The sequence below is a fragment of the Asterias amurensis genome, chromosome 1, assembly GCF_032118995.1.
Source record: "Asterias amurensis chromosome 1, ASM3211899v1".
Taxonomy (NCBI): Eukaryota; Metazoa; Echinodermata; class Asteroidea; order Forcipulatida; family Asteriidae; genus Asterias; species Asterias amurensis.
Window position 1 is genome coordinate 7,156,158 of NC_092648.1, and position 26,578 is coordinate 7,182,735.

Genomic DNA, 26,578 nt, shown 5'->3' on the forward strand with positions numbered 1-26,578 from the left:
GGGAAAATTCGCAATCTGATAGATAAACACACTACTGAACGCTTGATTCATGCTTTTGTGGTGTGTCATCTTGATTTTTGCAATAGCCTCCTTTCTGGGATTTCGGCTCGTCAAGTGCAAAAGATGCAGGTTGTGCAGAACTCTGCAGCTCGTCTTATTTATCGTATTAGGAAACATGAATCTGTGTCTGTTATTCTAAAAGACTTACACTGGCTACCTATTCACTCTCGCATTTCATTCAAAATATTGTTGTTAGCATATGAATGTTTTAATGATTTTGCGCCTCCTTATTTGACCGAGCTGTTAACATTGTACACACCTTCTAGAAATCTTTGTTCTGTTAAGAAAAAGTTGTTTGTTATTCCACCAGTGATGACCAAATCATATGGTGAACGCAGCTTTGCTCACACTGCCTCAACCTTATGGAACAATCTCCTGGAACACATAAAAAACATTGACTCCATTATTAAGTTTAAGATTGCTTTAAAGACGCACTTATTTAACATTTAATTCATCCATTTTGTTTGTTACCCAGTACCTCTTGTCTTTGTATTCTGTTGTGTTTTTCTCAAGAGCGCTTAGGGACATGTTTGATTTCTATGTGTTATGTGTATATAAGAATGGTTAATTATTATTATTATTATTATTATTATTATTATTATTATTATTATTATTATTATTATTATTATTATTATTATTATTATTATTATTATTATTATTATTATTATTATTATTATTATTATTATTATTGTTGTTGTTGTTGTTGTTGTTGTTGTTGTTGTTGTTGTTGTTGTTGTTGTTGTTGTTGTTGTTGTTGTTGTTGTTGTTGTTGCTGTTGCTGTTGCTGTTGCTGTTGCTGTTGCTGTTGCTGTTGCTGTTGCTGTTGCTGTTGCTGTTGCTGTTGCTGTTGCTGTTGCTGTTGCTGTTGCTGTTGCTGTTGCTGTTGCTGTTGCTGTTGCTGTTGCTGTTGCTGTTGCTGTTGCTGTTGCTGTTGCTGTTGCTGTTGCTGTTGCTGTTGCTGTTGCTGTTGCTGTTGCTGTTGCTGTTGCTGTTGCTGTTGCTGTTGCTGTTGCTGTTGCTGTTGCTGTTGCTGTTGCTGTTGCTGTTGCTGTTGCTGTTGCTGTTGCTGTTGCTGTTGCTGTTGCTGTTGCTGTTGCTGTTGCTGTTGCTGTTGCTGTTGCTGTTGCTGTTGCTGTTGCTGTTGCTGTTGCTGTTGCTGTTGCTGTTACTGTTACTGTTATTACATTTTTTTTCTATGCGCAAACTAGTGCATGTACACAGATACTGTATGCATGTGCGTGTTACATACGTCCATAGGCGCGCATTGTTGTAAACATGAGATAGCAGCGGCCAGCGGCATGTCGCCGAAGACTTGATTATTTTAAACAATAATTACGACTGATAATTTATTGTCATAAAATCACATTTATTCAATATTCAAGTCACTTCTCAACTCTCAAGTCAATTTGGCGCAAGTCAAGTCAAGTCACAAGTCATTTTTGCTCAAGTCAAGTCACAAGTCATTTTTGTCCAAGTCAAGTCAGGTCGCAAGTCAACAAAATTGGTGACTCGAGTCTGACTCGAGTCCATGTCACCGACTCGAGTCAACAAGACTGGTATTTCCTCAGAGTTCACTTTGCATAAATTAATCTATATTGAGTGAGAAGGGAGAGGCATCTTACATAAGGGCATGTAAAAGCAAACTCTTTGACATTGTTATTATGATATGTATCAAAATATTTGATTTGTTCTTAAATGATCTTAATTTTCCCTGATTGTTTGAATGACACAGGTGCCTTTGACCAACTGAAACAAAATGCAACCAAAGCAAGAATTCCTTTCTATGGAAGGTGAGTTCCAAAAACTCAAATCTTTATCAAAATTGTATACAGATAATGGCCTAATTTCATGGTGCTGTTTACCAACCCAAGTGAAAAAACACTGCGTATTGTTGCATACAACTGATTACTCTGGCAGGTGTTGGGTAAGCATATTTGACTTCATATTTCTTAACAATTAGCTTTTCACTTGTGAAGAAATGGGGCAATAGAGAGATACAGGTTTCAGAGATGATGTCAATTCATGCCCAACTAAATGTGCAATGCATCGCTGAATACTGTGACAATTGACAAGCTGGGGTAGCAGATGGATTGATGTGCTGGTGCTCTAACAGCATCCCTTTAAGGGGATCACCTTAAAGTGATATCTCGCTGCTGCTTCCCAAGTTGTATCATAAACTTTGGTGTAATCCCTCATGACTACACGACAGTTATTGGTTGCATGTCTTTTGACTAGCACCCCGAAGAAAAGATATTGACAAAATAGGGAGACCACAAACATAAGGGTTAGATAGCTCAGTTGGTAGGAGCGCCTGCATGTTAATCCGGAGGTCGCAGGTTCAAATTGCGCTGTAGTCAACTTTTCTTTGTCAGCCCTAAATTATGCTTCGTAGAGTATACACATGAAGTTTTTTGTTTTAAATGTCTGTTGAATACTTAGTGTTGAACTTCACATCAACATACATTTATGTTTTGAACCCATTTGAAATATTTACATTGACACAAAATCCCAGGGCATAACCTGATAGTTAAATAAATTTGTTATTGGTAAGTTTGTGGTGTGCTTATTTAAAAAGAAAACTAGAGAACATTGGGAATAAATTGGCCCTTCCAAAAATTTGCGGCTTTTTATTCCTTTAAGTTACCTTTAACTTTAAAGATGTATTTGGTACTAGAAATGTAATACAATTGTTGATAATAATAATAATGTTGAAGATACATGTTATAATAACATTATACATTTGACATAGTTACACGGAGGTGGATCCTGTTGTTTTGGCCGCTGATGGTGTAGACAAGTTCAAGAATGAAGGATTTGAGATCATCATTGTTGATACAAGCGGCAGACATAAACAAGAAGACTCCCTCTTTGAGGAGATGTTACAAGTGTCCAATGCAGTGGTTAGTATCAAACACTTAGTGTTATTTGTCTTCAAGTGAAGTGTGGTCCTGTGCTGACAGGGTTTTCACTTTGACACAATGGTGAAAGATCTGTATGGATGGCATGGTGTCGCGGTCGAGTGGTTAAGAGCATCCAATTCAAGTTCTGGTGCTAAGTCACCGGAGTGTGGGTTTGAATCTCGGTCGTGACACTTGTGTCCTTGAGCAAGATACTTTACTATAATTGCTTCTCTTCACCCAGGGGTATAAATGGGTACCTGCGAGGGTAGAGGTTGATATTGTGAATGAAAAGCTTTCGGAGCGTCACGGCAGCTCGGGGCTGTATACTCCCTAAATGGGAGCTGAGAAAGATTAAAGGGATGTTTATTGGCCCAATGACCAGGGGACTAATGTAAAGCGCATTGATACAGTTTATTGTGAAATGTGCTATATAAGAATTTGTTATTATTATTATTATTATTATTATTATTATTATTATGGTTTCAGCCAAGGATTGCTACAGTGTCAGAATGCACCTGAAAACTGAATCAGACTTTAACTGTTAAGACTTTTCTAAGCATTCCTGAAAGCATCTTAACTCCATAGCAGTAATCAGCATAAATAACCCAATGGTTGCAAAGTATTTACTCTTGCAGGTTCTCATTCTTGGTAATGAGACATAACTGTAATGTCTAGATGAGAAGACACTCCCTGATGAATCAGCCATTAATACCCTAGATCACTCAGCAACATCACGCTATACTGCTTAGGCCGATCTTAAGCTTCATCTGTTACAACCATTCTAAAATTAACGTTTAAGTTTCCTCATTTGTTAATAAGACTCTTGATTATGTTCCCATGTGTTCTCAGAACCCAGATAATGTAGTGTTTGTGATGGATGCATCTATCGGTCAAGCGTGTGAGTCACAGTCCAGAGCCTTCAAAGAGAAAGTAGATGTAGCTTCCGTTATCATCACTAAGCTAGATGGTCATGCTAAGGGAGGAGGTGCACTCAGCGCGTAAGAATCTCTTCTTTTGAAACATAGTTGGCTTTCCCAACACACTGTCCAGGAAAGCCTTGGTTTTTTATTTCTGATTTATATTTATTTATTTATTTATTTATTATTATTTAATTTTTTGGAGGAAGGGGGTCTTTTCCAGGTTTTTTTCTTGAAGGTATTCTAACCCACACTGTGTAGAAATGAAAAACTACAGGTTTTGTTGACAGCACTTCGGTTATTTCTAAGACTCATATGCTATTGAAAGTTGCTACATACTAAGACCTTGTATTAACATGACTTACTGTGTGCAAGCACAAGTGATGTTATGAAGTCATTGGTAGTCATATGCCAAGGTTTTCAACTGTTTTGAATTGTATAATTTATTACAATTGCTTTTTGTTGGAATCACCTGGATCTTCAAGTTTTATAAAATCCATGAATTACACGTTCTTCACATCCTGTCTTATCCACAAAGTATAAATTGAAAAAACAATGTCTGCTGCTTAGCAACACTGAAAAGTTTGAGTTTGTTTGGGTTTGAATCGTTTTGTTTCTTCATTCAATGATTGTTTTTGTAGGGGGAACCTTTTCTGCGCTACTGCAGGAAAAGGCTTTGTTTTTGTACCGATTTATTTTCTTCTTTTTCTGCTTGCATTGTTAAATCTAAAATCCCATAGACTAAGTATTTGGTTTGTCTGTGCAGCACTTTGGGCATTGCCTGAGCTTTGATCCTCTCAGATTACATAATTTTGATGTCATCGCGTGTTTAGGAACAGGTGCCTTGGATTGGTCGAGTTTGTCTTTGAAAAGCGTGTGTAACCGTTTTTATCAGAAACATATTTCAAAAGTAGAATATAATGATCCACACAAGTATCTCATGAAATTGGGTGGTTTTCCTTTTACCTCGTCGACAAACATGGTTGGCCATTTGTGGGAGTCAAATTTTTTACTCCCATAAATGGCCGATCGTGTTAGTTCGCAAAGTAAAAGGAAAACCACTCAATTTTGAGGCAAATGTGTGTTGATTATTGTATTTTACTTATTAAACATCTTTCTAACCATATGCATTTTATAACAAACGGTTACAAACGCTTTTCAAAGACCAACTCGACCGATCCAAGGCAACGTGTTCCTTTAAGGAGAAACAGGCAGGGCAGTTTAGGCTGTTTGAAGTTAACAAAGTACTTTTGTTGTTATCACATTTGACATACTTTGTTTTTATTTGCAGTGTTGCAGCAACTAAGAGCCCAGTCATTTTCATAGGAACTGGTGAACACATTGATGACTTTGAGCAGTTCAAAACAAAACCATTTGTTAGTAAATTGCTTGGTAAGTTAACTATTTTAATACAATATTTTCTTCATACAAGTTTTGCAGTAATTATCTATCTAATGAGTTCTGTTGGTGTAAACAGAAGTAAACCTAATTTTTAGAATTTCAACAACACAAAGATAACGTTCACTTTCACCTGCCAAATCTGTCCAAGTTCTCTGGCCAGATCATGGTACTTCTGGATCATTTTAATCTCCTTTAAAGCTACCTTTTATTAATTGTTATGATGCTTTTAGGCACACTGGATAATATTTTCATGTGCTTGATTTTTTTAATAGGCATGGGTGATATTGAAGGACTTATTGATAAAGTCAGTGAGCTCAACTTAGACGACAATGAAGAACTTATCAACAAACTCAAACATGGTAAGGAATAAGATTTGTTTTCCCCTGTGACCAGCCCCCAGTCATATTCAGCTATACAATTGATTTTCCAGAGTAATTTGTTACCAGCCTGCACTGGCCTGTCTGATTTACTTTTGATAAGTTCATTCAAAACAAATGTCACGTTACATCTTTACATGTGTTGCATAATTTATAAATACAAATATGTGATTAGTTTTGACATAGCATTACTGGAACATTCCTGAAGATTTGTTGTGGTACTTTATTGTTTCTAGGTGAGTTTACACTGCGAGATATGTATGAGCAGTTCCAGAACATCATGAAGATGGGTCCATTTGGTCAAATAATGGTAAGATGTTTTGTTATGCCCCAATGGCAAATGATACATTGTTTGTATTGTCCTCATGCATGCCTGTGTAAACACCTGTTATCAGGAACCTTTTTCTGTCCTTCTTTTCATTGACAACGGACCTTCACCCAACATGGGGTCCCTAATGCCCTCTTCTGTTGTAGTCCCCAGGTAAATAAAAACAAGGGCAAGCCTGAGCACCTAATGAGATTAATATCAGCAGGGCATTAACAAAATCATAAGAGTTGACAAGCAAAAAGTATTGCTGAAAATCAGCAAGTTGTTCTGAGGACAAAGCCATGAACAATTTAATTTACCTTACACGGTAGTTTGGCCAATAACCCAATTAATTTATTGAAATAAAATTTTGTGAAATAAAATTTGTTTTTGCTTAGGAGTTTTACACATTTGGTCAAGTTTCCAAATTGTATGGATTTGCTAAACATAACATGTTGCTGAGTAAACTTGATTGTTGCCAGTATAATTTGCCAGCAATCTACACCACATCACATTACTCTGTATATTTGTCAAGTTGTATTGGTTGCTTTCTTTCATAAACTCCTTCCCTAAACAATCCTCATCTCACAATGCTGGAATGCTGTGATGTTTCCTGTTGTTTGTTGTTACCAAGCGGACTAGTTCACAATACTCAATTTAGAATCCCAAAGCTATTAGAGTGTGGGTTCATATTCTGGTCTTGATATTTAACTTTAATTGCTTCTCTTCACCCAGGAGGTAAACGGTAATTTGTGAGGGCAGAGATGGTTCTTTTCAATCTGCTAAGATAGTTTAATGAAATAAATAATCAACCCATAGACTAGGGTAGTGTTAATTATTTGTCTTGATATGCCCAAGGTAAAGGTCAAATGTTAATTATATTTGTAACAGACTTAGTGTACTAACAATATGCATTAGTAGTATTGCTAAACATACAATCTGTGTTTGATTGCAGGGTATGATCCCAGGGTTTAGTAGTGACTTTATATCAAAGGGCAATGAGCAAGAATCTATGGCTAGACTAAAAAAACTCATGACGATAATGGACAGTATGAATGATGAAGGTAAGTCCAGATTCTTACAATCAAATTGTTGCATTTTTGTGTTCTGTGCAACATAAGTGTGCGGTTTGTAAAAGTTGAATTGATTATGATAAGAATGCATGCTGGACAGCAAAAGAAGCAATATTAGTTTGGTTTACTCCTTTTACACTGGTTTGTGATGTCCACTTTACACTCCATAACTTTCATGTCCATCAGTGACAAAATCTACAAGCACCTTGGATGAGAAAGCATGTTTTAATATAGATGTCTAGTATGTGCAGAGTGTCTGAAGTCTTGATAGTCTTTTCCTGGTTTTGGTAGTATTATATGAGACCTCTGACGTCACACGAAAACCATAACATGATTCGCGCGCATACCGCCGGGCAAAACCTTTGTGTTTTGGCAGCCAGCTAGAAAGTGTACGCAATCTTACTATGACTACGCAACTCTTTGCCCGGCGAAACATGACATGTATAGTGTTTTGTCAACAGAGGGCGGTTTGAATGTAAACATAGGTCACATCGTCTATTCAAACCAATCTATATCATGTGACATGCTCCATATCCATAAACATTTAGAAACTAAATAAGAGTTGTTGTAGTATGAGTTTGTAATAATAATAATGATTTGGATGATTATTTTGACAGAGTTAGACAGCAGGGAAGGGGCCAAGATCTTCATGCGAACCCAGGGTAGAGTACACCGTGTAGCAAGGGGGGCAGGTGTGTCATCTAAAGAGGTACAGGAATTACTGCAACAGTATCAGAAGTTTGCACAGATGGTCAAGAAGATGGGCGGTATTAAGGGACTCTTCAAAGGAAAAGGTAATCACCTAATACATCCTGTCTCTAAAACAATGCTATGGTTCTTGATAAGAAGTCAATGTGTTCAAATGCTACCGAACAGCGTGCACGCACACAAAGTTTAGAAAGTATTTTTGCACTGTCCGTATACGGGTTGACGCATTGACATTCACAATACGCATTGTGTTGTGTAATAAAAACAGAGGAAGTAGTATATAAGACAGAGGAAGTAGTATATATGTTTCTATCCCCCTAGTAGTTCGAGCATCTGATTGGTGGATTAGCGCGTACTGGAAGATAAAGACGTTAAACAAAGTGCTACAAGAAATTCACTTCTAATTCCCCCTGATTATTCAGCCAACCTTGACTGCATGTAAATAAATATCATATCAAGTATTGCCAGACGTGCACAAGTCCGCTAGAACAAATTTGTAAACTGAACTTATTAACTAAATTGTTAAGCTTTACATGTTGGTTGTATTATATAAAGTGCAATGATTTTACTCTTCCCAACTGCCCAAAGCAGTGATATTACCCAAAGTGTTTAGTCGCTGTATAGTGAGTATTTGAAGTGTGACTAATGCTTAATGTGTTTGTATAGGTGGAGATATGGCCAAGAATGTGAACCCAGCACAGATGCAGAAGTTAAATCAGTCAATTGCAAAGGCAATGGATCCTAGAGTACTACATCACATAGGTGTGTACAATACACTATTCAATCATTTAATACTGCTATAGTCCACTTTGCCAATAATGCACCATTTAGTTCAATATACTGAAGAGAGGTTCAATATACTGTGTGGAAATGGTGCTGCTATGAAGAGTTTTGAGAAATGTTTTCTGTCATCTGCCACAAAACTATTAGCCTTGCTCAAGGCAGTCGCATTATTCGCTCCGAAATACGCCGCTGTAAACCCACCCGTATACCCTGTGCGTGGTGCGTGCGATCACACCGCATGACCCACCCGTATACACACTGTCACATAGTACGACTACTGTTTTATGTGCACACAAGTCATCCGCACTCGTACCACTAACCGCATGCGGAGGCCGTCAGGCCGACAGCCTTGTCGGGTCTGTAACTTCCGGGTTTAATGTGTTGTATTGAAAAATTAGGGGGGTGGTAAAAAATTAAGTGGTAAAAATTGGGGGGGCTCTCGTATGCAAGTATGCTAGTATGCAGCCCATGAATATGTATATCTTTCGTCAGACCTATCAGACAACACAGGATGTGAGGCAAATGAATTATTCATTTTGACGTCCAATCACGCACGCCTATCAAGCTCGCTGAGCGTCCGTGGTGGTGGTGTGTGATGTAGACATGTCTCGTCTTTCGCGGGCATTATGGTAATGAGCTGACCGTGGGAACTCTTCGCTTATTATAGTAATGAGGTCAGTGGCTTCAACACAGACCCTACAAGGTTGTCGGCCTGACGGCCTCCGCATGCGGATAGTGTACGGGGGCATCGTGTCGTGCGATGTTACGCACAGTGAATACGGGGGGTGGGGGGGGGGGTTTATACAGCGGCGGTCTTTTTTCGGAGTGAATAATTCGACTGCCTTGAGCAAGGCTACAAAACTATTTGAATGTGATCTAACACCTGACCACTCGGTTCAGGCAGGCACTCGAGAGTAATGCCAAACCCAAATAGATTAGGAGCGACGGGAGGCCAACACAAATCAATTCTGGTTTCAGACAATCAAACTTGTTTTATTCTAACCAATAAGTGTGCTTAGTACCATGGCAGTATAGTGACCCATCCTACTAGTTGTAAACAGGGTCAACAACAGATGTCTGTTTTGCAGTGTATTATTTTAGTTAAAAGTTTAGTAAATAAAAGAATTTTCAAAAAGGAAGAAGGAGAAAGAAAAAAACACTCATAAACTCCCCCAAGACCATGTAGGTAACAAAATGTGCAGCAAAGCATTGATGCTATAGTACATGTTAGTAGCTAAATGGAGAAGAAGACAAAATGTGGCATCAAACTACCTTTATTCCAATTAGGTTAGGTTCATGACAAGATTGATATCTGAAATCAAGATGCTCCAGAGTCAGTCCAAACGACTGCAACTGTTGATCTTTTGATTTCCAGCACGTCCAGTCGCTCCTAATGGTTTGATTAATCCAATAATTTAGTTCTGAGCAATTCTAAATCGCATGTCTGAACTGGCTCCAAGTTATCTTGTACTGCAAGGTCAGGTTTATTATATATGATTAAAGTGTTCTCAAAACTGAACAAACTATTTGCCTTTATTTATCTTAAAAAACCTGTGTCGTGACATTTGACAAATTTACTTTGAACAAAAAATGAAACAACACTTAGGAAAAGTTTGGTTTTGAATACTTTAACATGTAAAATCACTGTTTCATATTCGAACTGCTGCATTTACATGTACCTAGCATCCCAAAAATCTCAGACAAACCAATGGATAAAATGCAGCCACATAAATTGACGAAACTTAGAAAGGTTGGTTATTAAAGAGAATGAAATAAATCTAAAGTTTAAAAAGCAATGGGATATTATACCTTGAAACAAATGATACAATCTGTTGTTTAATACATTCAAACAATGGAACAGGAAAAAACTCCGTAGCCTTTGTTTGATGAATCTTACTGGTACCAAAAATGTGTTTGCCAAAAACTTTATAGGAGGAGGGTCTATGAGCTAATTAGGTCCTCTTACCATCACAATATGCTTTGCACAAACATTAACTTGAATGTTATTTTGCTTTATTTCGCAGGTGGTATGAGTGGACTTCAGAATATGTTACGACAATTTCAGCAAGGTTCAGGTGGAGGGGCGGGGCTTGGTGGTTTAGGTAACATGATGGGTGGAGGGGGAGGAGGTGGACCTAGTAATAAATAGTCCCCAAGTATATAAATTATTTTTATTATGATTATGATTATTATTATTTTTACTTGTTTTTTTTTTTTTTTTTGGGGGGGGGGGAGCGGAAGGGTCCAAAGTCTTGATTTAATGTAAACCAATAATAGTTCTGGATAACAGTTATTGCGTGAGTCGCATAACTTTGAGTAATCACTTTCAAGCAACGTACATTTCATGTTGTGTTTTCTTTTTCTGTTTGTCAGATTCTATGTTTCAAGGTGATTTCATGGTTATATTTATTGTATGTTTTAAAGAGCGCAGTTTTGTTTTGGTTTAATATTACCAGTAACATAAAACAAATGTAAGTGTGCAGGTTTATTTTGATCAGTGATGATATGGAGTTTCACTGAATCGCCTTACACGCTGTCACTTGTAATTGCATAAAATGAAGTAGTTTCAAGTTTTCACTAATCAAGGAAAGGGTAAAAACATAAGGTAGTTTTATGAACAAAGCTGTTAACTGAAATGCAAGTAACATGATTGATTGACCTTAACTGATCATGATCAACTACATTCTGGACAGTTTATAGAACAGTTTACATGAGGACCATCTGTTCCGATTGATCCAGCACAGGTGGTTCGCTTTACAGAATCACAATGCCCAAAGTGAACCTTATCAATGAGTTAGTTTCTAGACTAGTCAAATTATATGCTTTTTTTACATAGGGAAATCACAATGCCCAAAGTGAACCTTATCACTGAGTTTCGTTTAGTGTACAATAATTTCGTTCAGTGTATATGTAAATGTACATCTCCAGTAATGCATGCAGTTCATGGAATAAAGTTTATTACAATGACATCTGGACTAAGTGTACAGATTGAAAGAAGACAATTTGAATGCATACTACATGGTTAGCCATGATTAACAAAACTTAATACCTTAAACATATTTCCATCAGAAATGTTACCAAAACAAATACTAATATTATTAAACCTATGATGTATCATAACTAAATATGTTGTGCAGGATTGTTATCAACATTTTATGCATTTGTTTAGTGTATACATGTTTTATGAAACTGTTATGGTGCTTTAGGTATCAAACTCAATGTACAAACAATCTTGTTCATAAAATAAAATGTTTTAATGGCCTCACGCTTTGAATTATGAGACTACTCCTTTTAATAGCACCATCTAATGGTTTACAAGGTGCTGTGGCGCAATATGTTGCCAATCAAACCAGGAACACCGGGGCAAACCCCTTCTATTACGATAAGTGCACTGGGTTCTTATACGTGCATTACACAACACATTGGACCAACGGCTTTACGGCCCTTCCGAAGGACAAAGCATCAAAGCAAAACAGCAAATGGCCACTTTTCAGTCCCCTAAGTAAATTCTGGTTTTCTGGGATCTAAAAGGAGAAAAGGAGATGGCCACTTTTGGGTTGGCAGAGTAAAGTCTGCTTTTCAGGTGGCAGAAAAGCAGAGAAATAGAAAATTGCGTTTTCACAAAACGTTAAATCTGCTTTTCAGTTAGTAGAAAAGTAGAAAAAGTCATATAAAAAACATGTAATATGCTCTTCTGCTATTCTGATACCAGAAAAGCACAGATTGCCGCTTTTTGTCCAACTGATCTTGAAACTACAAATTGTGAAAAAGTTAATCTCCCCCGAATGAGCTATGAACCACCCACGGGAGACATGTTATTAATGGAGATTGGAACGATGACTATTTCATACGCCGCCTGGAAGAACACAACAAGTTACATAAGGCGGTATCAAACCTTGAAAAAGAGACTAGTTCTGTCAGAGAAGGTTGATGAGGAAGATGTTGCACCAAATGATAGCAGGCTGACCTTATGTATGATCCTTAGGCTGATCATTTGTTACAAAAACAAAACAATGTATGGCGTTTTGATGGATGGATGGATGGAACAAGGGAAAAGTTATCCAGGTGCTTCCCTGATATCGAGAAATGTAATTGTGTGATCAATGGGCCGAATTGATAAAAGCTAGCAATTGCTTATAAGCACAGGCACTGAGCAAAAGCAAAAGTTCATCAGCAGAAGCTGAAGCAAAAGCAATTGATTAAAAATGTATAAATAACCTTTTGCTTTGACTAATTGCTTTTTCTCAACCATAACCCAGCAATTGCTTTGATGTTCTTAATAAAGCCCTATTCATGTGCGATGAAGCATACACAAATGTGGAGCTTAATAGAAGACAGGTTTGCTTTTCACACCGGTTTCGAAAAAGGCTGCACAGAGTGGTGATCAAACTGTTGTCAAATGTGATCAACAAGAGGATGCAGCTTTGGTCAAATTCATCCAAAGACATGTGCTATAAGACAAATCTGAAATACCAGGTAGCAAGGAAGGTGCCAAAGCAACAATTGCTAACACCTGGAAAAACATGCATGACAAACATTAAAGGCAGTGGACACTATTGGTAATTGTCAAAGACTAGCCTTCACAGTAGGTGTATCTCAACAAATGCATAAAGTAACAAACCTGTGAAAATTTGAGCTCAATCGGCCATCGACCTTGCGAGATAATGAAAGAAAAAACACTCTTGTCACATGAAGTTGTATGCGTTTAGATGGTTGATTTCGAGACCTCAAGTTCTAAATCTGAGGTCTCTTAATTTAAATTTGTGGAAAATTACTTCTTTCTCGAAAACTATGGCACTTCAGAGGGAGCCGTTTCTCACAATGTTTTATACCATCAACCTCTACCCATTACTCGTCACCATGAAAGGCTTTATGCTAATAATTATTTTGAGTAATTACCAATAGTGTCCACTGCCTTTAATTTTGAAGAAGGTTGCCAACATGAAAGTAGTAGACAAATTTTATATTCTTTAGAAATGATTTGATCAAGTACTGTTGGTTTTGTTATTCTATCTTAATGGATATATTGCAGTAAAATCTGTATTCCACAGAAATAAAAAGCTGTCTCATAATGATAATAAGAATAAGAATAATTTTTTTTGGGGGGGGGGGGCTAATCATCCATACTCGCAGCTATGAGCTGAATTGCGAAGGACGCGGCTACAACGTGTTCGAGAAGCAGGCCTGCAAGGGCCCCTTTGGCTGCCAGCCACATCTGACCAGAGATGTACAATTTGTAGAACTTAACACCTTGGGATTACAAATAGCATAAAAGTGTTGACATTGTTCTTTACATGAGATTTGCCCATTTCATCAAAGTGTATTTGGCTTTTGGGGTATTTATTTCCTGTTTCCACTGTCTTTTTGAAAATGTCCAAACAAAACCTTCATGTTTTCGTGTGGGAGGGGGGGGGGTAGTTGACCCCAAATGTTGAAACAGATGCACAGAAATCAGACCAACTAGTTGTCAGAGGAAAACACTGAAAGTATTTAGTTTATATATTAATCATTTTTATCATTGCAAATGAGAAAAACAAGTCATTGTAAAGGAAAAAAACAAGTCTCAAACATGTGATGATTATTTTATCATTATGTTTTTGCCAAATTGTTTCCGTCACAGGTGTGTAGGACTATTTTCTATGTTGAGCAAAAATAAGAAAACTTTATGGCTGCATAGTATGAATGTGGCAACAGGCACTGGTAAGAAAAACAGATCGAACATTTTGGTTTGTGGAAATGAAACAATTTTCGGATAGGTAGGATTGGATATTTCTTCTCAATTTATTCTTGGTTTGTACACCTTAGGACGAGCCCGGTAATCTGACCTGCATAAACATGATAAAACCTTCTTCGTAAATTGTAAAAACAGGAACAAGCAAGAGGTCAAGCTACCATGTAGGGATTTTGTAACACTTCAAGCAATTGCTGAATAATAAGCAAATGGTTGTTGTATACGTATTTAGGCAATTGCTAATCAATGTGGCATTTGCTTGCAAGAAACAAGCTATTGCTTTTGTATTAAGCTATAGCTTTAGCTTTCTAGCAACTGCTTATTTTTATGTATGAAGATGTAAGCAAAAGCCTAGAAAATGCAATTGCTACCTTTTATGAAATCGGCCCATTCTTCATAAATCAGCTCAACTTAATAACTTAATACGGAGCTCCAGGAGTGCCATCCCACATATCGAGTTACCGACATAATTTGTCTCATCAAGACGGCTTATTTCGTTAACTTGCTGACATATTTTATCTTGTTAAGTCGACGTATTCAAAACAATCAGTTAACTTAGCAACATAATTTATCTCACCAAGTTGACTTACATAAAATGATAAGTCGACGTAATGGCATAATTTATCTCACCAAGTCGACTTAGATAAAGCAACAAGTCGACTTACTGACATAATTCATTTCACATAGTCGACTTTGATAAAATGATAAGTCGACTTACTGATATAAATTATCTCACAAGTCGACTTAGATAAAATGATAAGTCAACTTACTGAAATAATTTATCTCACCAAGTCGACTTAGATAAAATGATATAAGTCGACTTATACTGACTTAATTTAACCCGCCAAGTTGCTTTAGATAAAATTATAAGTCAACTTACCGGAAATATGTTATCTCACGAAATTGACTAAGATAAAATGATAAGGCGACTTACTGACAAAATTTAACTCGCCAAGTTCGACTTGGATAAAATGCCTTTTTCAACTTATTGACATACCTTATTACAACAAGTCGACTTACAGAAACCAAGAAGTACACACCGCCTGAGGTGTTTATACAAATCAAGTACACAAACACTGATATGCTACTCTCACACTGTGGCGAATATGAATATTTGAAATTCACCCCAAAATTTCGAGGAAGAACCTAGATAGTTACCTAGACGCCCACCCAATTTCAGAGATTTCAGAAGCCCCACCCCACCCCCCCCCCCCCCTTATTAAGCTAATGTTAATCCTCACTTTGTGTCACAGGGAAGCATCGTTTGTAAACAACACATCAGATTTTGTTACACCGTTGTTTATGTGTGTGTTGTCCAGAAAGACTCTGCTTGGGTCCAAATGTTACTACACTCCTTCACCAGACCATTGGTACCACAGGGTTATGTCTCTGCACCACCACTAATCCCATCTATCTCATATAGATCTCCATCTCGCCGACTATGTGATTTTCAATGTATAGGTTAAATAAGATCTACACTCAAGATGTTTCTAGGGCCACATATCCACAGTCAACACCCATAAGCTGGATGCACCTGTAGGACATTACTTCAATATTCATATTAATCACTCCATACTGACCTGACTTTAGAGGCGCTGAGGCACTAGGAAACCTTAAGAGAGACTTTGAGTAAAGATAAGGCGCCTCCAGACCATTCAACGCCATTCTTTAAACATCCAAGAAGGAAATGACTAATAACCCTTTGTCTCCTGTCTTCTCCTTTTCCCCACTAATACCCCCTTCTTAGTCTGCTTTATTCACTAATTAATTATTTTTTCTATCCATCTTCCCATCATTGAATTTTTCTTTTGTGTTTCCCACCTCTTACAATGGTTAGGGTCAACCCAGCTTCCTCTTCCCTCCTCTGTGTTCCTGCTTTTTCTGTGTGCTTTCATCACTGTCATCTCGTTCCACTTGACCGATTTTGTTACACCATTGTTTATGTGTGTGTTGTCCAGAAAGACTCTGCTTGGATCCAAATGGTACTAATGATTTTTTCAATTAGATGCATGTATAGCCTACCTCCATGGTATAGCATAGCCTTAGGCTACATATAGACCAGTAATGGTACCAAATTATTTTGGTATGCATGGCAATGTGTTGTTACCTTATTTAATAACATGCAATTTGTGAGACATTTGCAAAGTAAAATGTTTTATCTGTAATTTAAACATTTACGTGTTTTACTTCCATCAATGTCAATTCTTCAAATGAAAAAAATTAAACCTGCTACTGCTACTGCTACATTTGATTATGATTTAACAGTAATGCTTCCATTAATTCTAATGGCAAGTAGATTCACACATGGTGTTACCGCAAACCAAATAAAAAAAAGCACACACATTTAAAAGCATTTTTGGGGTTAAACAAAGAATTGACTAGAGTGTGATTGTAACAAACGACCTACGGATTAACTTGCCGGCGCTCTACCAACTGAGCTATCTAGCCCTATATTGGCGGTGTCCCTATTTTGTCAATATCTTTGTTCGGGGGGTGCCAGTCAGAAGCCATACAACCGTTAACTGCCGTGTAGCCAGGGATCACACCCAAATTACGATACAACCTGCGAAGCGGCAGTCAGTGGATCACCCCAACCATAGGGCTAGATATATAGCTCAGTTGGTAGAGCGCCGGCACGATAACACGAAAAAGTACCCGAATCCTTTAACGGTTGTATGGCTTCTGACTGGCACCCCCAAACAAAGATATTGACAAAATAGGGACACCGCCAACATAGGGCTAGATAGCTCAGTTGGTAGAGCGCCGGCACGTTAATCCGGAGGTCATAGGCTCGTTTGTTCAACCCTAAAAGTCATTTCAAAATTTTCCCAGTCAGTTCCCTTGTGGTTTATATTGATACATTTAAAAACACACACATTTTTTCAACAAGGGTTTCTTTTACTTTTCTCTTGCAACTTATAAGACCAATAGAGAAAAAAATTCACCAATTTGTTATTTTTTGCATACATGGGATAATGTACATGTAGGGCTAAAGACCAAGTGAGAACATTGGGGTGCGTTTTCACTGTTGTGACCAGGATCTATTTCGGTTGGACTATGTTGGTTGATCATGTGACCGAAACAGTTGTTGGTTACAGCCGACAAAATGCACCCGTGATCTTTGACAATTACCAAAGATGTCCAGTGCCTTTAACATTATATTTTCTTCCCAGGTTCCTCCCCTAAACATGTAACCCTGCTACACTTGGAAATATTATTTGCAGTGAGTTGATAATCATTCCAATTCATCATTGGACCATCTAAACACACAGTCCTGGTTGTGTTTGTTATGTTACCACAACTGTGCACAGAACTGTATCCAGTCTGTACTATGTGTGATGCATTCACCATCTGGCTGACAGTCAATCCATCAATGCAAACCATGTGGTTTATATTAAACTGTTAGACAACAAAAGGGTTACAAATGATTACAAATTCTATTTCTCCACATTGAGTATAGAGTTTCAGTCAACAACAAAGTATGTTCCTAAAAAAAGACAAAATGTAGAATAGTTTGTTTCTCAGCCATTTATTAGTCAATGTATGAAAGTTTAATTCAACATACAACTTAAAACCATGAATTGATACACGTTAAGTGGGGGTGTATGCATTTTGTTTAAATATTGTAACAGACCTTCTGTAGGAGTGTTTTCAAAGTATGCTCAACAGAAGGATATAAAACACCTAGTCCTCTGCCAAGTACTTGGCAACATGTTTTTAAGACTAATCCTCAAATGAAGTGCAAAAAAAACAGGAAGAAAATAAAATAAATACAAAGTGTGGATGTCATGGATGATTTTCTGCAATACTTGAATATAATGAGACACTACACTGTAGTTAAGACACTACACTGTAGTTAAGACACTACACTGTAGTTAAGACACTACACTGTAGTTAAGACACTACACTGTAGTTAAGACACTACACTGTAGGTGGCATAAGTGCTACTGTCTAATTGCCATTCTTTTTAGAGAATGGTGCATTTCAGAATTGAAAATCTGCTGCCACCTAGCATCCCAAAAAGAATCGCATTAATGATGACTTCATCAATGTACGGTACATGGTTTTAAAAAACCTATTAAAGACAAGGCAAACAACTTAAAACAAAAAACAATAATTTAAACAATTTTTTTTTAAAACAACCGCTAGATATAGATGTCACACTTATTCCATTCATCCAATGTCATATTTTGTATTAAATACTGTCTAAGTCAAGAAAGTAGCATTTTCACTGTCGCAATTGAAAATGAACTTAATTTTAGCATGAACATAAAAAATGGCTGAAAAAACCTAACCTGTTCTAAATAAACCCAACTTGTTTGAACAAATGTTTTGGACCAACAGGTCATTCAGTGGATAAAATGGTTTGACCTTCAAATACAAATGATGTTGTAATATAATTGCCATACACACATCAATGTATCACACTTATACTATTATACTAGCAAACCATTCAAAGGAAGATGCTTCTATTATTACTCAACCAATGAAAAAGGCTGGGTTTAAAAAAAAAACATAAACAGGAACACTACAACATGACAATTTATATTAGTCTCTTTGCATGTGACTATTTTGACGGTTACGTTTCAACTCTTACAACATCAAAGTTTCCCAAGTGTCAATCTTGGACATATTTATAGTAAGATATTTAGCACACTTGACTTGCATTCAGTAAACAATAATAAGCCTCTTTTTCTTTGAGTAATAAACATCTTTCTATCCGGTAAACAAAAATAGAATTCTACAACACTCTTAAAACATAGCTTTACTTTACAAATAGAAATACAAAAAAGTTGTTTACACAGTATTATTAAGTCCATAAAATATGAACATACATGTATACATATTGACACTACCAACTGTGTACAACACAAAACAAATTCAAGGACATATAAACATGTTGTTACTTTATTTAATTATTCAAAGGTTATCACAATATGAGTTGAAATGACTGAGATGCACCATTGGACTTCTCGTACCGCTAGCGATACTAACTAGTTTGATGAGCTGATCCATATTGGACTTCTGATACCGCTAGACAATATTAACTAGTTTGATGAGCTGATCCACGTTGGACTTCTGGTACCGCTAGACAATATTAACTAGTTTGATGAGCTGATCCACATTGGACTTCTCGTACCGCTAGACAATATTAACTAGTTTGATGAGCTGATCCACATTGGACATGGTACCGCTAGACAATATTAACTAGTTTGATGAGCTGATCCACATTGGACTTCTGATACCGCTAGACAATACTAACTAGTTTGATGAGCTGATCCACATTGGACATGGTACCGCTAGACAATATTAACTAGTTTGATGAGCTGATCCACATTGGACATGGTACCGCTAGACAATATTAACTAGTTTGATGAGCTGATCCACATTGGACATGGTACCGCTAGACAATACTAACTAGTTTGATGAGCTGATCCACATTGGACATGGTACCGCTAGACAATATTAACTAGTTTGATGAGCTGATCCACATTGGACATGGTACCGCTAGACAATATTAACTAGTTTGATGAGCTGATCCACATTGGACATGGTACCGCTAGACAATATTAACTAGTTTGATGAGCTGATCCACATTGGACATGGTTCCGCTAGACAATATTAACTAGTTTGATGAGCTGATTTACACCCCCAGTATTGTACCCAAGGCTTTTGATTAAATCATGTTTTGGCTTCAAACGCAATGTACATGGATCTGTACACGGGAGAAAACATTCTATGGATTTAGAAACATAGTTTCCACACTGAATGTTTTCCATCTTGCAATAGTAGAATATTGTCCTTCGTTGAAAGTCATTCATCCCGGCACATTCCATTTTTTCAACTTGTAACAATATTGGCACCATCACATTCATCAACATTCATTCTTTGTTGACTAGTCTGGCTTAGGTGCTCCCATTGTTATCATCCTATATCAGGGCCAGCTAACAATATGCATTAGCAAGTACCAAGTGGTTAACATGTACATTGTACCGTTACATTAAACATTTACTTATAACCAAGAGTGATTCCTTGTTTAATTTTCAGGAAAGTCTTGCGAAATAAAACATACTAAACTGGCATAAAAACATACCCATGCAAATACAAAAACATACATTTTCTAACGAGTTGCATACAAAATTTACACAATATAGATTTTAATATACTTTTTAGAATTACTGCTATTTTTTTTTTATCATGCACAATTAAAAATAATTTTTAAAAGATATACATTAGTCTACTCAATGTTATACTTCAGTTATGTTGTTTTTGGGTTGGATGTGCAGAGGGACTTGTGGGTAAGTAGGCATCTTAACAATGTCAATAAATTCTTGTACTTTGTAGGAAGGGTAGAGACCAGTATTCTTAACTCTGAGTTGGTGATTCTTGCCTTTAGAATAGCCATCCCAATGGTTACCAGCTACACCAATGATGTCACCAGGGGATAACGCTATCTCATCCTTTCCTTGTGGCTTGTGCTCATACAAAGCTGTTTGTCTATGTTCATTTTGTCCACCAAAGTAATAAACATCATCCAGGGAATGGAAGAACGCTGATGCATCGGGGTGGTAGGTCTGCATTATTTCATAAGCAACTCTACAAACCTAAACACACACACAAAACAACCTCAGTTATTATTTACATTACTTTCATTTTTATTTTATTTTTTTTTGGAGGGGGGGGGACTTTTCATCCACTGAGCCCATCCAGCAAGATTAAAGATCAGAACCGAATGACAGTTTACCTTGTGACTTGACTTAACTTAGAGTAAACTGTACACTTCTGTCAACGGCATCCAACAGGCAAACATAGGCAAATGGTAGTTATAATTTATGTATTGACAGGTTTACAATTGTTAGTCAAACCTACCTGAGAAGAGAAGGTACAAACTAAGAAGTCCGATAAAGACAGGAAGTGAATATCTGTAATGACACCTAGTAGTGCATTCTTGGTGTATCGGCTTGACAGACCAGCTGACTTGGATATTGCATTGTCACTAATAAAAAGATACTGTGGATACCTGCATAACAACAGACAAAACAAGCAATTACAAATTGTAGGCACAAGGAACCAAATCAGTAATATTGACATTTGGTTTTTAGCAATTTCTAAATTCAGCCGACTATTCTGTACTTTGGGAAAAAAGTATCAGTAAAGTAAGCATAAACGTAAAAGTTTATCACTCATAAGTAAAGACAAATTCAGAATTGGTAATCATCAGTTATTTGGTTTCATTGTTTCAACCTGAAGTTCATTAGCTACATGTAGTAACTTAATTGTTAACTTAATACCAATCTAATATATCCAACTAAAAGGCTGTCCCAAGAATAATAATAAAAATCTTTTAAAAAAAAGGAAACCTAATACACACTTTTGTTACATTATTTATTATATGTTATAAGCAAGGAAAATAACCATGTTTATCTTCAAGCAGGCTAAATCCTTTATTTCTGACTGGTGGATCCATAACAAGAGTGTGATAAAAACCTTTATATAACACCCAAGCAGATCCTTGTCATTTGATTGGAGGATTGTCCGTCACGAGAAAGCAAATAAATGTACCATTGCACGCTGAGTCACTCACCGTGCTTTTTCGTTCCATCCGAAAAGTACTATTGCACGCTGCCAGCGTGCAATAGTACTTTTCGAACGAAAAAGCTGAGTAAAAACATCACTGCCTGAGCGTGTCTTTGGTAACGCATATCAATAAAACTACTAGCATTCAGCTTCTGCCTGTCTCAAAATAGCTGTATAGAACACACATTGTTGAATCCAACAGGCCGACCCAAAGAGAAACGGGTGTAATTTCACAATTAAAAATTGTAGGCCTGAGCTTTGTTTGTTTTGAAAGTTGTATCTTCCAATCAAGATGACAAAGATCTACTTGGATAATATATAAAACAAATAATGAATGTTTTTCATTCGTGCAATGGTGCGAATATGTTCATTCGTTGAAAGCTGGAATGTTCTATTCAACTCGGCTCCGCTGAATAGAACATTCCATCTTTCAACTCATGAACATATTCGCACCATTGCACTCATAAACATTCATTATGTGTATAATATTGCAGGGCCAATATCACACCCTGTGTCTTGTGTGTTCTTAAAAAAAGTATACCGCATCTGCGTTCCATATACACGAAACAAAGAAGCGCTATATTTTTTCTGTGCTCTACCCACACTTGTGTGATAACTTATAACATGAAAACTCAGCTTATGAATATACTTGATATGTCGACTAAATGTTGACTTATCAATAGTAGCCTTGAAAAACAATGTAAATAAATGTTCGTGACCCAAGATATGCTGCCAAGTGCCCTGGACGATCATCAGAACATGTTATTTATTGGATAAAAATGTCTCAATGGAACGCGGAAAACAGTTTTATTGCTGGGAGGATATGAGCACTTAAAAAAAAACATGAACACAACTGTAAAAAAAAAATGAACTACACAAACCAGTGTAAAGTGTAAATAAAATGGATACGAAAAAACCGCCGTGAAAACTCACCAAAATAGCATCCATATTCCATGAAACAGAACACGTTTTATTTTTGTGTTTTAAACCACCGATTCTGATTTAATTAATTTAAGTTTGTACCTCCATTGATTGGGAGTTGCAATCTCTCAAAAGCTGGTGCATACCGATCGAGAGAGTTTCGCCAACCCGGTAAGCGGCAATATTAGTGCTTTGGCACTACAGACCACGAGACCATTATATTATGAATACAAGCACTCCGGGTCCCGGGCCTGTGCATTGAACCATTGTTTATATAAATTTTGTTTTTTATTTGTTTATTCATTTATTTATTTATTTATTTATTTATTTATTTATTTATTTATTTATTTATTTATTTATTTATTTACTACTTTATTTATTAATTGATTGTTTGATTGTTTGATATACTTATCTATTTATTTTTATTTATTTATATTTATTAATCCATTATTTATTTTTTTGGATATATTTATGTTGGAAAAGAGCTCATTTCCGTTGCGTGTTATTTTATTTTTTGTTACTTATTCATTTACTGGTTCACCTATTTGTTTAGCCATATATTGAATTTTCGTTAATGTTTTGTTGTTTTGTTGTTTTGATTGCTTTATTCATACTTAATCATCTGTTTATTGATGTAAGAGTTTAAGTGGAAAAGGTGATTGTTTTAAGATTTACTTTTTTGTTGATTGACCTATTTTTTGTTAAATCCATCCCTTCATTGAATTATTTGTTGCTTAATCTCTTTTTTACATGTACTTTTCTAATTATTTATTCATTCATTTGTTAATACTTTTTATTTGTTTGTTTTAATTAACTATTTATTTGTTTATTTATTTATTTGCTATTTGCTTGTCTAATTTCTGGTTTTGGTTTTGTTATTTTAATTTGTACTTTGTGTAAACAGATTATTTATATTAATATTTATTTCTATTTATTATTATTTTCCAAAGAGAGTATTTTATATAGTGTGTTTGCTTCCCTGTGTGACTGGATTAACAGGCTTTCGAGCTACAGTGTTTAATTATACTTTTGTTGATCCTGGCCATCACATTAGGGTTGTTTTATAATTTCCTGTGCCCTTATTGTTTTTCTTGCTTTGTATTTACTTTTGAACATGTACTTATAATTATCTATTTGACATACTGTCTGCTTGTATTTGTATTTGTTTATTGGCCAAATAAAGAATAAGAATGGCTCTTCCGTTGTGAGTTAAAACCGGATGTCATTCTGTCCACACGCAGTGTAAAAAGATAAACCCGAACTGGTTTAGACTTAGACCGCCTCTCTGGACGGTTTACGTTTTGGGGTTTAGACCTGATCCGGTCTAACTGATCCGGTCTAACTTTTGTTTGCGTCCAGACGCACAAAATTGAACCCAAACAGGTCTAACTTGAGTTAGACCAACTTTAGTTGTGAACGACGTGTGAACGACCTCATAGAGTCCTAGATATGAAGGTCTGCTTCTGGGGTGGACAACTTTCAGAGCTACAACTGAAATCTTAGCTGCAAGAAGCCACTTGTTTCGACAAATTCATATTCCGGCATGGCAGCATACCCTTTTGGCTTTGGGGTTTGGACATCATTTATTAATCCTCATAAATTTGCATATTCATGAAACAGTGTACATGTAGCTCTCAATGTTGTAAAACCCACTTTGTTTGTATTTACACAGTTTTACGTCGTGCCTATCTGTACATTCGTATGTAAGACATAGGACACATGACATGCATACCATGCATTGCATTTTGCATGTTAACACTGTACTGTGCAGTCAAGATACATTGAAGAAGAAGTTTGAAACTCATTGTCTAAAATGTCATTGACAGAACTCATTTTATTCAAACGACCATGCACGAAAAACCATTTGTAACCTAGCTTTCCTTGTAAAAACCATCCACAAAAATGGCGCACTTTTCAGCAGCCAGTGTAACTTGCTCAAGCATTCACACTCAGTTCAAGTATACGTTCACATCACTTTTTTTTTAATTTGGGGCATTATGCGATGCACAGACAAACCTGAACACTAGGTTTTGGTATCAAACTGTGTTGAAAGTTTGCAGAAAATTTGTACTGTTGAGAGCTGCATTATTTCACAAAAATTATCGATGTCAACACTGATAACTGGTTCACTTCTACGCTTGGAAGCACAGAATTACTCACTAAATAAATTTTGGATTTTTATATTTTAAGAATCATGGAGTTTTTTTCCCCTTTTTTTTCTTCTTCAAACAATTAAGTTAACTTAAAAACCTGCTTGAAGCTGTGAACTTAGCTGAATTTCATTTAAAATGTTTTCAATCAATAAAGAAATCGAGTCATATGACTATAAAAAGATTTTAATTGTGTAAAAAAAACAATCATTTCAAATACCCCTATCCAGCGCTTTTCTAAAAGATTCGCGAAAAGCTCTGTTACGTAATCACTCATGTTACGTCATAGTTGGGAGATCTAATTTGTATAGCTGCTTTGTTGCAGTGTGGAGGAACAACAAAGAAAACTCCCAGACATGACGTCAACGCATTGTCATTTTGATGCACGCCGTCAACGGCGGAAGTGTTTAGTTTTTTAAAACCTTGCGGTTAGTGCCTGATTTTTTAATCGATAATTACGCAAAATTCAGAAGTGTACACATTTCAAAATTATATTTAAATGGTGAAAAAACGCATTATAAACAAGTTAAAACAGCATTTCTGTTAAAAACATTTCCCCCAAGTAGCTGTTTAAAGTATATTTCTAGTTTTATTGTCTGTCAATATGGTCTAATGTTTGTTCAAGTTAGATCAAACATCGAGTTACTTACGCTTTTCTGGCCTCTGCTAAGAGACTGGCGTCATCCGTGGCAAGATAAACTCTTCGCTGATTAACAACTTGGATTCTCTCAAGGGTATTGTAATACTCATCTACATGGATCATGTATTCAACAATGCCATGAAATGCAGCCTCAGTTCCTACTTTATCCGTACGCCTCACATGCACCCTGTCAATACAATACACATTCATTCATACACTTAGTTTTCTTGGAGTTCAATTCATATTAACAAGATATGACAGGTATAACAATGGCATGTTTCAATCTGAAAGCTCACTTATTATACCAGGTTCATGCAAGTACCAATCAACACAAATAATGACTGAAATACTGGAAGACTCCTTCAATCACATTGCTATTTTTGTTGGTAAGGGTTGACTTGGTCCAATAATAAACATGCTACATGGCTTGACGTTCAAAAAGCTGTTTGTTCACATCAGTCATGAGATATTGGGTTAGGTTTTTTTATGGGCCAAATTTTGCTAAAAATGTTTTGGGGCACAATGTTTGAAAATGCCTGGCTCAATTTGCGAACTTAAGTCTACCCTGTTGATCTGTATTATAGTAACTGAATATAGGTTGTGTCTAGCGCAGTATACACATTTGATGATCAACGGTGCGGCATGCCATACTTACTATAGAAGGTCAACAAGTAAAAACATGCACTCGCAAGGGACTGGCTAACAAATACTTTCAGCCTAAAACAACTGATTATTCATGATTAGGTTCATGTAATGTCTGATGATCACTCCTTTAAAATGAAGGAGTTTGCTGGATAAAATTAATATATCGTATACTAAAAGCGTTTTGCAGTGATCAAAAAGATCAAAAGAGAAGAAAAAAAGACTGCTGTAAAAACATAGTCAAGTATCTCATTTAGCACTTTCTCACTACAGACTGAAAACCTTTAATTACTTGGTGGAAATCCACATTATCAAAACATTTATCTGCGCAATATTTCAAAGTTGATACATTTAACATTAACATTTTTAATTAAATTTCTTTAACATATT

General features: G+C 36.3%; 3 protein-coding genes across 3 annotated transcripts in view; 2 read left to right on the forward strand and 1 right to left on the reverse strand.

Moving 5' to 3' along the window:
• Positions 1–13,878, forward strand: part of LOC139944485 (signal recognition particle subunit SRP54-like) — a 30,611-nt gene extending 16,733 nt beyond the window's left edge. The window contains exons 6-15 of the mRNA XM_071941518.1: positions 1,793–1,850; positions 2,810–2,960; positions 3,810–3,958; positions 5,169–5,269; positions 5,551–5,637; positions 5,892–5,965; positions 6,918–7,026; positions 7,653–7,829; positions 8,410–8,505; positions 10,551–13,878. Coding sequence (XP_071797619.1) covers positions 1,793–1,850; positions 2,810–2,960; positions 3,810–3,958; positions 5,169–5,269; positions 5,551–5,637; positions 5,892–5,965; positions 6,918–7,026; positions 7,653–7,829; positions 8,410–8,505; positions 10,551–10,675 — 1,127 coding nt within the window. The 3' untranslated portion in view covers positions 10,676–13,878. The remainder of the gene's footprint in view (positions 1–1,792; positions 1,851–2,809; positions 2,961–3,809; positions 3,959–5,168; positions 5,270–5,550; positions 5,638–5,891; positions 5,966–6,917; positions 7,027–7,652; positions 7,830–8,409; positions 8,506–10,550) is intronic.
• The window catches only part of LOC139944494 (cytoplasmic dynein 2 light intermediate chain 1-like), a 416,808-nt gene that overhangs the window by 15,300 nt on the left and 374,930 nt on the right, over positions 1–26,578 (forward strand). The window lies entirely within an intron of this gene.
• The window catches only part of LOC139944394 (alpha-(1,6)-fucosyltransferase-like), a 59,360-nt gene continuing 50,057 nt past the window's right edge, over positions 17,276–26,578 (reverse strand). Inside the window, exons 9-11 of the mRNA XM_071941407.1 lie at positions 25,557–25,733; positions 21,128–21,278; positions 17,276–20,862 (exon numbers count right to left, since the gene is read on the reverse strand). Coding sequence (XP_071797508.1) covers positions 20,506–20,862; positions 21,128–21,278; positions 25,557–25,733 — 685 coding nt within the window. The 3' untranslated portion in view covers positions 17,276–20,505. The remainder of the gene's footprint in view (positions 20,863–21,127; positions 21,279–25,556; positions 25,734–26,578) is intronic.